The following is a 16664-nucleotide window of genomic DNA, read 5'->3' on the forward strand; positions in this document are numbered from 1 at the left end:
AAATAATATCAATGCAAACATACAGATAATATACTTCGTCAATACTAAATCTAAAAGCATGGGTATAATAATAATCAATAAGAAATAGCTCTATCGTTGTCTAGGGGATAATGTATTGTCCGATGGAAATATAAAAGTCACTGTAGTTCATTCAAGCTGCAGCTTTTTGGTTGGAGGGAAAGACGGGTTAAAACTTGCCCATTCCTTTTATGATGTCAATCCTTCGAGAGTCGTTGGGAGTTGATTTCCCCGTTGTTAGCTAAAAACCGTTCTGCCGTGGTAAAGGGCCCACCGATTCTGGGGCAAATGGAAAAGGACGCACGTGGCCTTTCCACTGGTTTTTGCTATTACGGGATCGCTAGCGTTTCTTCTGGTGCGTCAAAAGGGGCTGTTCCTCAGACCCTCTTTTATCCTGACTCACAGGGTCTCAGATGTCAGTCAGGGTGGGATGATGCAATCCCTCCACCAACCTCCCCCTCGGTTCATTGCCTGGGGGCTTCGAGGCATCGTACAGGATTCAATACACAATTCCGTCTCCAAGAGACAATAGCCGTTATCAATGGTTCCGCCTTTCAGAGGCCAGGACACATTCCAAACTCTTTGTGGATTCTGCATGTCTTTCTCTCATTTCCTGGGTCTCCTGACTTGAATCAATAGCGATCCTGCCATTCTCAAAAAGGAGGGGGCCACGGGCGTAACAATATGCTCTCCTCTCACTGCTGCCGTCAGAATGCAGGTACAAGAGCTTCAGGACTCACACCACTAGGTTCAGGAACAGTTACTATCCCTCAACCATCAAGCTGTTGAACCAATTAGGATAACTTCACTCAACTTCACTTTCTCCATTAATGAAATGTTCCCACAATCAGTAACTAATTTTCACAGACATTTCATCTCATGTTCTCGATATTTATTGCTTATTTATTTATTATTATTATTTCTTTCTTTTTGTATTTGCACAGTTTTTTTGTCTCCTGCACTTTTTGGCTGTCTTTCAGTGATTCCATTATGATAATTATTTTATAGCTTTATTGAGTATGCTCACAAGAAAATGAGCTTCGGGATTGTATATTGTGACCTATACAGTATGTACTTGATAAAAAAAAATTTACTTTCAACTTCGATAGTGGGGGGGGGGGGGGTGGGGGGGGCTGAATAGAATGGTTGATCAGATTAACTGCACAGGGAAGAAGCCTTAAGATGGTGTGAAGTTTTTCATTTAATAGTCCTAGTGTGCTGTCCAGTAGGGAGCTTTTGGAAAAGATAGTTTGCAAACATATATGTACTTTGATAATAAAATCTACTTTGAGTTTTGAACTTTAGATCATCTCCAATTGGCGGTACACGTCCACAATCCCTTATCCGAAATCCTGAAATCCAAAAATCCCTGAAAACTGAAGATTTTTCTGCTAACAGCTGACGTCATTTAGGAGTGACGTGGCAGCACTAGCAGAGGCCACCAGACATCAGTCGAGGCTCAGCGCTCGTACTGGTTACACATGCATTTGCTGTTCGCTGATATTTTGTGTTCACTGTTAACTTTGTGTTTAATTTCACTGTGAAAATGTCAAAAAGAGCTGCAGGTACCCCTATGGGTAACAATGAGAAAAAGAGAAGGAAGCATCTATCATTAGCAATAACACAGAAAGTGGAGTTATTGCAGAAGCTTGATTGTGGAGTGGCTGTGCGGCGCCTTACTGAAGAATATGGTGTCGGAACTACCACTGTATATGATTCAAAGAAACAGAAAGTCAAGTTACTGAAGTTTTGTAGTGACAATGATGTTCTACATTTATTCCAATAAGTCATTTACCATGTGTTTGATTCGGTTTGTTTGAAGCTGTATATGTTTTATTTTTTTTTGAATGTTTTTGTTGGAAATAATTATTTTCTTGTCATTATTCCCTAAACAATGCAGTATAACAACTATTTACATAGCATTTACATTGTATTAGGTACTATAAGTTATCTAGAGATGATTTAAAGTATACGGGAGGATGTGCGTGGGTCCGGAGCTCCACTGGGTCCTAAAGTCCACCCGCACTGAGACAGATTAAATAAGGGACTTGAGCATATATGTTTTTTGGTATCTGCGGGGGTTCCCGGAACCAATAAGGAGGGATTCTGAAAACCGAAAAAATCTGAATTTCGAAATGCAACTGGCCCCAAGGATTTCGGATAAGGGAATTAAAGATACTTTGGATGGGTAACAGCATATTGTTCCTTGCTTCTGGGCATACACAAATAATTAAAGTTCTGAATTATTTTCAGGTAATCATCTTTATTGACTGAATCATGAAAATATTTATATAGTAATTTAGCTGTTCCCAATAGTAAATATTATTTTGTCCTGCACTTTCAATCCAATACAATTCTAATTAAGATGAGGGGTACAATGCCAGCAAAAGAAAACACAGGTGATTTTCTAATATAGTAATTCTTTTCTCTCTTTTATATTGCCCAGTTTCATGTATGGAGACCTAACGGATAAGAAGACCATAGACAAAGTCAGGCAAACATTTGACAACTATGAATCAAATTGCTTTGAAGTTCTTCTGTATCATAAAAACAGTAAGTAATGATAATTCTATTATAAATCCATTACTTTATGACTGTTCTTGGGATGTATTTGAAATAAGATTATAAGTGCTGATAAAATAATCCCACTAATTATTGAGCTAGGTCATTTTTCTAATATGTAAGTTCCTCTCAAATGCTTTTGAAAGTACAAGATCTCCTTTATGACAGAAGAGTTTGTTTTAATCCATAAAGATGTGTCCATTCCTTACTGTGATTTAATTCTATACTCATTAATCTAGACAGAAGGAACATTTGTTAATTGAGCAGAAATATTCCACTTCATCAATGCCTTCTGAACCATCTTCAATTAACATTTATTACTTAAACCTTATTTAGTCTATGCTTAGTTGATTGCCCTGGCACATCAACTCTATCTACCAAGGAGCCCTATGCTCCCTTAGATTTTCTGCAACCTTAATTTGTGATAGAATCTCAGAGATCCCAAGCTCAACCCAAAGAGTATAATCAAATAAAGTGGGACAGCCTAAGTCTTAGATTTTCTAAAAGGGGTTTGCATTCACAAGCTGGATCAAATTATAGGATCTTAATCATTTTGTATCTGTATGCTGGAAATTTTGATTTGCTGATCAACTTGTTCCAAGTATACTTTGGAATGATACTGTAGAACTGTTTACATGTGAGTGGGTTTGGAAAGAGAATGATAGTTTTGAAATAGTTTTAATTGTAATATGCTCATTTTGTTAAAATAAAAACAAAATCAATAAAGGAAAAAAACATCAAATATTAATTGGCTTAGATACCTTAATACTGACTCTTGTGAAGAAAACTTTCTAGAATGCTGAAAGAAATGACATGTTGTTCATTCAGCTGATTTTCTAGAATCTTAAATATTAAGACAAAAACTGTGAATTTAATTGTTTTGGATGGGGAGAGACTTTAGTTAGTGTTAATACATGATTTATTTTAGACTGCCCAATGGATTTTTTATTTGGAACACAGAGAGATGAAACTAAGCTCCTTAGCACATGGTTTTGGTATGCTATGAGAGAAATAGAAATTTTTTAGAATGAAAATGTAAAGTCAATGGATTAAGGTCTTCATAAATAAAATAATCTGGGCCATTGATTGTCTTATGTATTTCTTTCTTTCTTCCTGCATTTAAACTCAGCTAACAATGGAAAATACATTTCAGCTAAAATGCGTTTTTATTTTCTAATTCTAGCACAATGACATCCTTATTTGAATTTATTCAAACTCATCATAATAAAGAAGGTGATAAATGCAAGTTTCAGTGATGGTGTGTCCTTGTCATCACTGATCTATTTCTCCTCCTGCATTGCCAGACTGCATTGAAAGTCTTGGTGATCCAAAGTGATGAATGAAAATGGGTGAAGTTGTGCTTTGGTGGTATGAGGTGTTTGGGGGGAGGTTGGGCCAGCAAGAGCGTGTTTATACCATCTGCAGCTCTGCAAAGGGGGCCATGCGTATGCTCCTGTTGACATTAATGGTGTTGAAGTTTGGGGGGGGGGGGGGGGTTGAGAGTTTTGGGTGCCCAGGTGCGACCATCACCAATGTCTGTCCTGCTCCAGCCACATTGATGTCACTGGTAGAAACCCTCACAAATACCTCTACTTCCTCAGGAGGCTAAAGAAATGCAGCATGTCCCCATTTACTCTTCCTGATTTGTATGAATGTGCCATTGAAAGTATTCTGTCTAGATGCATAACAGCAAGTAGCAGCAAGAAACTGTAGAGTTGCGGACTCAGCTTAGCACGTCACAGGAACCAGACTGTCCTCTATGGACCTTATCTTGCTGCCTCGATAAAGCAGCCAGCTCGGTAAATGACGCCACCTGCTGCAGACGTTCTCTCTTCTCCCTCTCCCATTGGGCAGAAGATGCTAAAGCCTGAAAGCACGCAGCACCAGGCTCAAGGACAGTTTCTATCCCTCTGTTAATCGACTCTTGAACGGACCACTTGTATGATAAGATGGGCTCATGGCCTCATAATCTATCTCATTACGACCTTGCACTTTATCATAGAACATAGAATGTAGAACAGTACAGCACAAGAACTGGCCCTTTGACCTACACTGTTGTGCCAAGCCAAGTAAAATAGTAATCAAACGGCCAACTAAACGGATCTCTTCCGACTACACAATGTCCAGATGTTTCCAATTTCCTCACATTTTTATGCTTATCTAAACATCTTGTAAAAGTCCCTAATGTTTCTGTCTCTACCACCACCCCAGGCAGTGCATTCCAGGCCACCCACCATACTCTGCATTTAAAAAAAAGCAACTTGCTCCCCACACCTCCTTTGAAATTACCCCCTCCCACCTTACATGCAGTCCTCTGGTATTAGACATTTTTGACCCTGGGAAAAGATACTTTCTATCTACTATATGTTTGCCTCTCATAATCTATCAGATCTCCTCTCAGCCTCTGCCGCTCCAGAGAAAACAACCCAAGCTTGTCCAAACCCTCATTTTAGCCTCTAATCCAGGCAGCATCCTGGTAAACCTCTTCTGAACCCCCTCCAAAGCCTCTACATCACTCCTATAATGGAACAGACCAGAACTGTATGCAACACACAATCCTGACTGAATCCAAACAGCCAATTCCCCAGCAATCTTATCTCTTGCCTCTCTCAATAACCTGGGGTATATCCCAATCAGATTCTAGGGACTTATCCATAGACCTAACATTACCTTGTCCTTTATCTCGAAATGCTCTATCATATCAATCTGCTGAGCACTGATCTCCCAGTCCTTCACGTCCTTCTCCTTGGTAAATACTTGTGGAAAGTACTCATTAAGCACTTGTAAGGTACCCACATCCTCCACATTCAAGCAAATGTACCCCCTTTACCCTTGGGTGGTCCTACCCTCTGCCTAGTAATCCTCTTCTTCCTGATGTATGTAGAGAATGTTGTTTTCCTGCACTGTACTTCATTGATGGCTTTATTCTGCATTGCTATGATTTTCTTACTCTATCTGAATGCACTGTATAATTATTTGATCTTTATAAACGGTATGCAAGGAACACATAGAAGATGCTGGAAAAATTCAGCAGGTCAGGCAGCATCCATGGAAAGGAGTAAACAGACCGACCTCTCGTCAGGACTGTACAGTATGCGAGACAAGCTTTTCACTGTATTTTGGTACATGTGACAAAAATACACCAGTACCCATACCAATTTCAAGCAAGAGGTCAGATCTATGATGGAAGATTAGAGATGAGTCACACACACAATTGCTGGAGGAACTCAGCAGGCCAGGCAGCATCTCCGGAAAAGAGTAAACATTGGACATTCTGGGCTGTGACTGTGACCATAAATGAAGGGTCTTGTCTTGAAATGTCGACTGTACTCTTTTCTATAGATGCTGCCTGGCCTGCCGAGTTCCTCCAGCATTTTGGGTGTGTAGCTTTGGATTTCCTGCATCTGCAGATTTTCTCTTGTTAGAGATGATGATCTGCAATTGTGATTACACCAATTTGTAGTTTTGGCTAGCTTTGGCTTCAAGAGAGAGTCAAGTACGTCAGTCAGTTCCTTGTGGGTAATGTGACTAGTCTAGCATGCATAAACAACTGACAGCATATGTAATCTATGTGGTGTAAAATAATATTTTAGCTTGACTGTGTTAATGCATAGTATCTGGAAACTGTGTAGAGTCACCATCACTTTATTGTAAAGATACCCAGAAATACAAGAGGCATTTTATTTTTTGTGCTGTATGCTTGGAGAAACACATTGAACAGCCATCATCATAACATTTTAATCAGTTTTAATCAATTTTAAACAAGGTTTTGTTATATCACTGAGTCAGTATTAATAAGGAAGCTCCAATCCCATTCAAATTCACATTTGCTTTGAAATTCCTCCAATAATTGCAAAAGAAGGGGGATAAAACAATGAGAGGACAGAGGCTTTCAGACATTATGCAAGGACAATTAACAGTCCTCGAGATCAAAGGGGAAACCGTACTTAAAAAAAAGCGGACAATTTAGTTAGCAATGTTTTATTTGAGCAGTCTCTATGAAAGGAAAATTGTGATATTGCACATAAGTCTTCTAAGGGCACAACCTGCTGAATATATTGTGTGACAGGTCTGTGACTTGTGAGATTGTGGATTAAGTATGAGCATGGATTGTGGTTTGGTTATTGAGCAGAAAATGGAGCATATAAATAAAGATATCATTTTCAAGGCAGCAATATAGCTGAGTGTCGCTTGGGACATACATATTTATTATCAACATGAAAATAATGTTTTCAAGCTTGTTGACAATATAACGCTAGCTGGCAAAGCATCCCGTGGGCATGAAAGGATAGACTCCAGTTGAGTACCTGAGCCAAAAGATGTCACATAGAACATAATGCGGAGAAATCTGAAATGACCTTCTCAATCTGGAATGATGGAAAAGCAGTAAATACTGAGATTGAGAAGAATTCTTACAGATTTTATTTATTTAGAGGCACAGTGCAGAATCGGTCCTTTGAGCCACACTGCCCAGCAAACCCTGATTTAACTCTTGCCTAATCACGGGACAATTTACAATGACCGATTATCCCACTAAACGGTATGCTCTTGTACTTAGAGAGGAAACCGAAGGACCCTGAGACAGCCCATGCACAAAGAGGACGTACAGTTGACATCGTAAAGGAACTCTGAGCTCCGATGCCCCAAGCTATAATAGCGTTATGCTAATCGCTGTGCGTTTGTGGCGCCCAACATGATTGCTGAAGGTTAATGGGCAGAAATAGCATGCAAGTACATTGTTTGCCTATATTGTAAGAGACTGAGTACATGAGTGCAAAGTCTCGCTCTGATGCTGTAGGGGATCCAAATCTGGGCTATTGAGGACAACCTTGATCATCTGACGTCAGGAAGGATAAACACAGCAGAGGTCTATTTGGTTATTTCTTGGGATGGGACAGCTGTCTAACGAGTAGGATGGTGTAGCATAGGGTCCATTGCAAACTAAGTGTTTTGGTTGGGAATGTTGGTGGATAGGATGTAGGTGGATAAGCTTATCTTTGTCATATTTCAAACAATAGTTTCAACATGTATTTGCTGTTATTTTGATTCCGTTAATCTCTGGATGCCACTGTCATTGTGCAGGAGAAAAGTGTGGGGGAGTAACCATTCTTGTAGAACATCTTCTTCGTATCTTATTATTGAGGAGTCAGACAATGTTCTTATCACACCGAGTGAATTTCATTATATCCAGCTGCAGATCATGGAATATAGCAGCTTTTAACATTCTACCTTCTGCTGACTCAGAAGCTGGTAAGATATAGAATTGGGGAATTTTAGCTTTAGACTCCTGGAATTTGTTATGGCACAGCTGATTTAAAAAATAATGGCAGTTAAATTGTGTTAAAAAACATGATAGTAACGCTGTCAGTACTGAAGCTGAGGCAATACCTGTGACACTCTTCAAATCTCAGGAAACTTGATAGAGATAAAGATTTCCTCAGATCTCCTTTTAAATAAGGACACTGCACTTGTCTTTCATAGCTTATTGGTACACAAACCTATCCACAGAGTTTTGAAATATTTGCCCCAGTGGTATCATATGATATATCCCCAAGAAACTCACATACTTGAGTATCTTGAGGATAAGTCTCTATGTTTTTTACTTTGTGATTTATTCTTTGTAATCTCATCAGGGTATATACAATTCACTCTCTTTATTGTTCATGGTGGTGATCTGAATCAAACATCCCTGTAATGTTAGGTTCTTGGAAAACACTGAATCATAGTCAGAATTACCGACATATGCCGTGAAATTTGTGTTTGTGGCAGCGGAACAATGCAATATATAATAATAACAAAAATACCATCGATTGACATTTCCCTACAGGAAGGGGTTTAGATGGGGTAGAGTTTGTTAGGTGTGTTCAGGAAGGTTTCTTGACACAATATGTAGATAAGCCTACAAGACGAGAGGCTGTACTTGATTTGGTATTGGGAAATGAACCTGGTCAGGTGTCAGATCTCTCAGTGGGAGAGCATTTTGGAGATAGTGATCATAATTCTATCTCCTTTACAATAGCATTGGAGAGAGATAGGAACAGATAAGTTTGAAAAGCGTTTCATTGGAGTAAAGGGAATTATGAGGCTATCAGGCAGGAAATTGGAAGCTTAAATTGGAAACAGATGTTCTCAGAGAAAAGTACGGAAGAGATGTGGCAAATATTCAGGTGATATTTGTGTGGAGTTCTGCATAGGTCCCATGAGACAGTGAAGTTATGGTAGGGTACAAGAATCGTGGTGTACAAAGGCTGTAATAAATCTAGTCAAGAAGAAAAGAAAAGCTTACAAAAGGTTCAGAGAGCTAGATAATGTTAGAGATCTAGAAGATTATAAGGCTAATAGGAAGGAGATTAAGAAGGAAATTAGGAGAGTCAGAAGGGGCCATGAGAAGGCCTTGGTGGGCAGGATTAAGGAAAACCCCAAGGCATTCTACAAGTATGTGAAGAGCAAGAGGATAAGACATGAAGAATAGGACCTATCAAGTGTGACAGTGAGAAAGTGTGTATGGAACCGGAGGAAGTAGTGGAGGTACTTAATGAATACTTTACTTCAGTATTCACTATGGAAAAGGATCTTGGTGATTGTAGTAATGACTTGCAGCAGACTGAAAAGCTTGAGCATGTAGATATTAAGAAAGAGGATGTGCTGGAGCTTTTGGAAAGCATCAAGTTGGATAAGTTGCTGGGACCAGATGAGATGTACTCCGGGCTACTGTGGGAAGTGAGGGAGGAGATTGCTGAGCCTCTGGCGATGATCTTTGAATCATTAATGGAGATGGGAGAGGTTCTGGAGAGTTGCGGATGTTATTCCTTTATTCAAGAAAGGGAGTAGAGATTGCCCAGGAAATTATAGACCAGTGAGTCTTACTTCAGTGGTTGGTAAGTTGATGGAGAAGATCCTGAAAGTCAGGATTTATGAAAATTTGGAGAGATATAATATGATTAGGAATAGTCAGCATGGCTTTGTCAAGGGCAGGTCGTGCCTTCAGAGCCTGATTGAATTTTTTGAGGATGTGACTAAACACATTGATGAAGGAAGAGCAGTAGATAGAACCATGGAACATTACAGCACAGAAACAGGCCTTTTGGCCCCTCTTGGCTCTGCCGAACCATTTTTCTGCCTAGAGCCACTGACCTGTACCTGGACCTTATCCCTCCATACCCTTCTCATCCATGTACCTGTCCAAGTTTTTCTGAAATGTTACCACTTGTGCCCACATTTACCACTTCATCTGGCAGCTCATTCCACACTCCCACCACTCTCTGTGTGAAGAAGCTCCTCCCCCAATGTTCCCTTTAAACTTTCCCCCCTTCACCCTTAACCCATGTCCTCTGGTTTTTTTTCTCCCCTACCCTCAGTGGAAAAAGCCTGCTTGCATTCACTCTATCTATACCCATCATAATTTTATATACCTCTATCAAATCTCCCCTCATTTTTCTACGCTCCAGGGAATAAAGTCCTAACCTATTCAACCTTTCTCTGTAACTCAGTTTCTCAAGTCCCGGCAACATCCTTGTAAACCTTCTCTGCACTCTTTCAACCTTATTAATATCCTTCCTGTAATTCGGTGACCAAAACTGCACACAATACTCCAAATTCGGCCTCACCAATGCCTTATACAACCTCACCATTACATTCCAACTCTTATACTCAATACTTTGATTTATAAAGGCCAATGTACCAAAAGCTCTCTTTATGACCCTATCTACCTGTGACACCACTTTTAGGGAATTTTGCATCTGTATTCCCAGATCCCTCTGTATTACTGCACTCCTCAGTGCCCTACCATTTACCTTGTTTGTTCTACCTTGGTTTGTCCTTCCAAAGTGCAATACCTCACATTTGTCTGTATTAAACTCCACCTGCCATTTTTCAGTCCATTTTTCCAGGTGGTCCAAATCCCTCTGCAAGCTTTGAAAACCTTCCTCACTGTCCACTACATCTCAATCTTTGTATCATTAGCAAATTTGCTGATCCAGTTTACCTCATTATCATCCAGATCATTGATATAGATGACAAATAACAATGGACCCAGAACTGATCCTTGTGGCACACCACTAGTCACTAGATGTAGTGTGTATGGACTTCAGCAAAGCATTTGATAAGGTACCCCTTGCAAGGCTTATTGAGAAAGTAAGGAGGCATGGGATCCAAGGGGACATTGCTTTGTGGACCCAGAACTGGCTTGCCCACAGAAGGCAAAGAGTGGTTGTAGACGGGTCATATTCTGCATGGAGGTCGGTCACCAGTGGAGTGCCTCAGGAATCTGTTCTGGGACCCTTACTCTTCGTGAGTTTTATAAATGTCCTGGATGAGGAAGTGGAGGGATGAGTTGGTAAGTTTTCTGATGAGACAAAGGTTAGAGATGTTGTGGATAGTGTCGAGGGCTGTCAGAGGTTACAGTGGGACATTGATAGGATGCAAAACTGGGCTGAGAAGTGGCAGATGGAGTTCAACACAGATAAGTTGAAGTGGGGTTCATTTTGGGAGGTCAAATATGATGGAAGAATATAGTATTAATGGTAAGACTCTTGGCAGTGTGGAGGATCAGAGGGATCTTGGGGTCCGAGTCCATAGGACGCTCAAAGCAGCTGCGCAGGTTGAATCTGTGGTTAAGAAGGCATACGGTACATTGGCCTTCATCAACCGTGGAACTGAATTTAGAAGCTGAGAGGTAATGTTGCAGCTGTCAGACCCCACTTGGAGTACTGTGCTCAGTTCTGGTTGCCTCACTACAGGAAGGATGAGGAAGCCATAGAAAGGGTGCAGAGGAGATCTACAAGGATGTTGCCTGGATTAGGGAGCATGCCTTATGAGAATAGGTTGAGTGAACTCAGCCTTTTCTCCTTGGAGCGACGGAGAATGAGAGGTGACCTGATAGAGGTGTATAAGATGATGAGAGGCATGGATCGTGCGGATAGGCAGAGGCTTTTTCCCAGGGCTGAAATGGTTGCTACAAGAGGACACAGGTTTAAGGTGCTTGGGAGTAGGTACAGAGGAGATGTCAGGGGTAAGTTTTTTACTCAGAGTGGTGAGTGCGAGAAATGGGCTGCCGGCAACGGTGGTGGAGGAGAATACGATAGGGTCTTTTAAGAGACTTTTGGATAGGTACATGGAGCTTAGAAAAATAGAGGGCTATAGGTAAGCCTAGTAATTTCTAAGGTAGGGACATGTTCAGCACAACTTTGTGGGCTGAAGGGCCTGTATTATGCTCTAGGTTTTCTATGTTTCTATGTAATTTCAGTAAATATATATTTAATAGTTAAATTAAATAATTCATACAAAAATAGAAATAAAAAAGTAGTGTGGTAGTTTTCATGGGTCAATCGGATGGCAGAGGGGAAGAAGCTGTTCTTGAATTTTTGAGTGTGTGTCTTCATATCAGATGGTGATGCAGGCAGTTCAAATGAGGTACATTTGTAGAAGTATGTGAGTGTCTTTGGTGACATACAGAATCTCCTCAAACTCTTCATGAAGTATAGCTGCTGTCATGCTTCTTTGTAGCTGCATCATTATGTTGGGTCCAGGATAGATCTTCAGAGATATTTGTGGTGTCTCTGCACAACTACATGTAAAAGCATGCATGCGGGAGATGGCTTTTACTGGTGTGTTGATGAGAGAGAGAGAGAAAGAGAGAGAGAGAGAGAGAGAGAGAGAGAGAGAGAGAGAGAGAGAGAGAGAGAGAGAGAGAGAGAGAGAGAGAGAGAGAGAGAGGGAGAGAGAGAGAGCTATGTAGACAACAGTGAATGCGCAGACAACAGATCGATATGTCGTGCTAAGGGTCATTGCTCTAAAAGAAATAGACCCATATATTACACTTCCTCTTAGATTAATGCAACATGAAACTGTATATGTACAAAACATTCAATCTCCTTTTCATAAATCCATATTCCAAATAAACATGCTTTCACATTAACAGTCATAACTAACTTCATAGTTCTAAGGGTTCAATCTTTTGGGTGGCACTCTGTTTCTTTTAGGATAGAGCCTCTGGACCTGTGGGGTGGCATCAGGTTTGGTAGGTGTCTTGTCTAAGACAACATTCTTGCTTTCCAGTGTCACATTGCTGTCAGTGACATCATCCCTGAGAGCTAATTCTGGTGACTGTAAATTGTCCATCTTGTTGGATGCAATTGACTCAGGTGTGTTCTTTGCTTCGACACCCAGTATCTGGTCCACATGACCTCTCAAGGTCTGATCTCCAACATCCACTGCGTACATCAGTGGTCCAGTTCTTGTAACTTTCTACTGGGTGCCCACTTGTCTTCTCGGTAATCATGCATTAAGCTCCCTGCTGCTTCAGTTGGTAACTGACTGAACTGGTTATTCTGTACTTCCCTCCATTGATCTGGTTTCAGAAGGTCTCTGCGAGATCTCAGACCCCTGTTCATGAACAGCATTGCAGGTGTTTGATTTGTCATTGCATGTACAGTGTTTTCATACACAAAAAGGAAGTTGTTTACCTTGTGCTGTGGAGAAATGTCCCCCTTCTCCATGCTTTTTGAAGGTTTTGTTAAACGTTTCAGCCAACCCATTCATTGCTGTGTGGTGAGGAGTTGATTTGAAGTTCCTGATGCCATTTTTCTTCACGAACAGTCAGAATTCTTCTGATGTGTATTGTGGTCCATTGTCACTCTGGTAAGCCACTTCTGGCAAAGATAGCCCTCTGAGCAGAGACAGTCTTTGCTGAGGTGGTTGATTTCATTGGTATAACCTCTGGCTGCTTCGAATGAGCATCCACAGCAATCTGAAACATGAATGGCCCAGCAAAATCAATATGTACTCTTTGCCATGGTGATGACAGCCACTCCCATGTGTGTGACAGTGCCTGTGGGGGTGCGTTTTGAACTTTGTGGCATCCTGAACAGCTTTTCGGCAAGTCTTTGATCTGCTTATCCATTCCCTACTCAAACACCTTCTGACAGCTGTGACAGTTAGTGCTACCATTTGTGCTGCAGTTGCCTGTTGAAGTCACACTGAGAGCTTTGATTGAGTGCCAGTCTAGTTGGATTTTTCTCAGTCATTCACATCCAAAAAGTGATGGCTCTCTACTTTTCTGTGTTCGGCCTCTGTATGTCACATTTACCTTCAGTTTGCCTTTGGGAGACACTTTTTCACCTGTGCAGGTCCTTAGAAATACTGAGATCTTCTTTAGAAAACAGTCTGTTGTAATCAACCTCTGGCATTATGGACAAAGCTGACCCTGTATCAAGCTCCATTTTCAGTTTTACAGTGGACACATTTATTGTGATGCACATTATATTGTGATCTGCTTCGGTAATACTATGCATTTCTAGGCATGACAGTTCACCTTTGTCATACTCTGTGTTGTCTGATCCTGTTTTACATTCAGTCACTTTATGCACTTGCTTAGTTTTGTGTTTGAGACTTTTCACTTGGTTGTGCTTTTTGTCTGCTTGACACACTCTCTCTATGTGACCTTGTCTGTGACACCTTCTGAAAACTTTTTCTTTTAATCTACAGTCACTTGCATCATGGGAGGATTTGCCACATCGATAACATTTTTGGCTTTTTGCACCATTCATGAACATTCTGTGTATTTCACATTCTAACCTCCTTTTCTGTAGATCTGCTGCATCCTTTGCAGTATCTAATGATACTGCAATGATCAAAGCCTGTTCTAAGGTTAGGCCTCTTTCTGCCAGTAGCTTTGTTTGAGTGCTTTGACTATGCATGTCACATACAAGCCTGTTCCTTAGTGCATCAGAAAATCCATCTGGAAAGTCACAGTACTGGAAAAGTTTGCACATTTCTGCAATGTATTTATAAAGGCTTTCATCTTTTGACTGGTTCCTTTTGTAAAATATATATCTCTCAGCTATTTCCAGCGGTTAGGGCTCAAGCAATTTTGTAAAATTGTAATGATTTCATCGAACGTCTTGCTTGCAGGCTTTCCAGGGGTTAGTTTGTGTAAGAGATTGTACATTCTTGGGCCCATTAAGCTAAGAAGTGTAGCAGCTTTCCTTTGTTCCTGCACATTGTTCATGCTACAGTACAGTTCAACCCTCTCAATATATGAGTCCCAGCCTTCATTAGCACTGTGAAGTTCATCAGCTTTCCCAACTAAAGCCATCGCCACGTCTCTTTCACTTTAAATTCAGTGTGTCTTTCATTGTTAGCCACACATTTTTTAGCGCCTCTGATAGCCTTCTCTGTACTGTGATTGGATGTGGGAGAGAGGGGGGTGGGGATGGAGATGGGAGGGAGGAGGATAGGGATGAGGATGGGTGAGAGGGGGATGGGGGTGGGGATGCGGATGGGAGAGATGGGGAAGGAGAGATGAGGGAGAGAGAGAGTGCAATGTGCATATGTAGACAACAGACCAATATGTATTACTTACAGGGGTCATCATTGATGTATAGAAGTAGATCCTGACATTACAATATTGACACGCAGGAACTTGAAATTTCTTAGTCTTTCCACTTCTGATTCTTCTAAGAGGACTGGTAAATGCCCCCTTGTCTTACCCTATCTGAGATCTGCTCTATCTGTAACTTCATCAATCAGACTCATCAGTCAGAACCGCCTAGTAATAAACTTCATTTTCCTTTTTTTGATGCTAAATATGCTTGACTTGTTTTCCATTTGTGCCAGTTTCCTTAGCAATTTGAATTAATATGATGGAATTTACTTTGATCCCCATAGGATTTCCCATTATCTATGTGCCACAATTGCCTACATTTCTTCTTACGTTTTCTAATGATCTAATCCTTCACTTTCCCTACCCAACACCAAATGATCCCATGAACACTTTCCTCTGTGTGTACCTAACCTCAAAAGGCCCCCGTAATAAAGGTCAGTGTTAGATCCAAATGGGAATGAGATTCTGCCTCATTTCCAGTCCCCTCAACAAAACATTGCAACTCAAGCTTTCCAAAACTCATGAGATGCTGTAGAAGAAGATGTAAACACCTTCAAGTCATTGAGTTTTTTGATTAGGTTTGACCTTTTCTTCATGCAACTTTCCTGGCATTTGCCTTTGTTCATTGGGGTGCGGCAAGTAGGGGAAGGCCACCTAAGATTCCGTACTCTGCTGTCTACACCACAGGGTTGATTTCTTATTTGAGTCTTGCTGGCCCATCCTTAGGAAAGAAATATATCTCTATTAATATCTCCATTCTTTCCTCTAGCCCCTCTGTTCTAGTTCTGCATAAGTGAAAAAATCCAAGCACGACAAGCTTTCTCTGTCCCCAAAATCACACTTTTCCTCAAAAACTCAGGCCATTGACCCTATCTTGCACCCTTAACAAATGCTCACGTGCAAAGTGTTTAGCATCCTGTCTCATCTCCCCGCGGTGGTGTTTCAGAGAATGTTAACCTTCGGCCCCCACATATAACATAGAATAGAGCAGCACAGGAACAGATCACTTTGGCCCATGAGGTCTGTGTCAACCAGTGCTGCCAGTTCAAATTGCGTATCTGCCTGCATGTGGTCTATTTCCCTTGGTCCCCTGTTTGTTCATGTGCCTCTCAGAATACCTCTAAAACCTAGCTAATTAATTCCCTGTAGCTAATATAAATGACTGACCAATTGGTCAAATCACTACATCCAACATGAACAAAACCGTCAAATTCCTTGAGAAACACATTATCAGCCATTGACCTCAAGTGGAATTCTAATAATTCCACTTCTTCTGAGAGAAAGAAGTTTAAAAACACACAAAACCATCCTTTTGGTTACACTTGCATAACTTTCTGCTCACATTTTTAAGTGTTGAATCTTTACAGTAAACCAGTGTGCTTTTAGCACTCTACCCATTCTGAATTGTCTATTCACACAGTGAGTTGGCAGCTCTGCTATGTGTGAATAAATGCCTCTTATACTTGTGCCTTTGATTCATCTCTATAATAAAACTGCTTTTCTGTCTATATCGGCAGCTTTCCTATGTGCACGAACTTCAGTTTGAGACTGAAATAGGCTGTGGATTTTAAAATCATAAAATGAACGCTGCTTCCTTGGAAAACAAGTAATACAAAAGTAAAGCTGTCATTTTTCCTTCCCAAAAGTCTGTCAGAATTATCACAGATTTCCACTTTCTTTTTTTGAAATTGCACTGCTCTTG

The 16664-nt window shown here is 40.7% G+C and overlaps 1 protein-coding gene across 2 annotated transcripts in view; it reads left to right on the forward strand.

Annotated features, from left to right (window-relative positions):
• The window catches only part of kcnh5b (potassium voltage-gated channel, subfamily H (eag-related), member 5b), a 668271-nt gene that overhangs the window by 87044 nt on the left and 564563 nt on the right, over positions 1 to 16664 (forward strand). For both annotated transcript variants that reach the window (XM_073039513.1, XM_073039515.1), the window contains exon 3: positions 2465 to 2571. In XM_073039513.1, coding sequence (XP_072895614.1) covers positions 2465 to 2571 — 107 coding nt within the window. The remainder of the gene's footprint in view (positions 1 to 2464; positions 2572 to 16664) is intronic.

This window comes from Hemitrygon akajei, chromosome 3, assembly GCF_048418815.1.
Source record: "Hemitrygon akajei chromosome 3, sHemAka1.3, whole genome shotgun sequence".
NCBI classification, from domain to species: Eukaryota; Metazoa; Chordata; class Chondrichthyes; order Myliobatiformes; family Dasyatidae; genus Hemitrygon; species Hemitrygon akajei.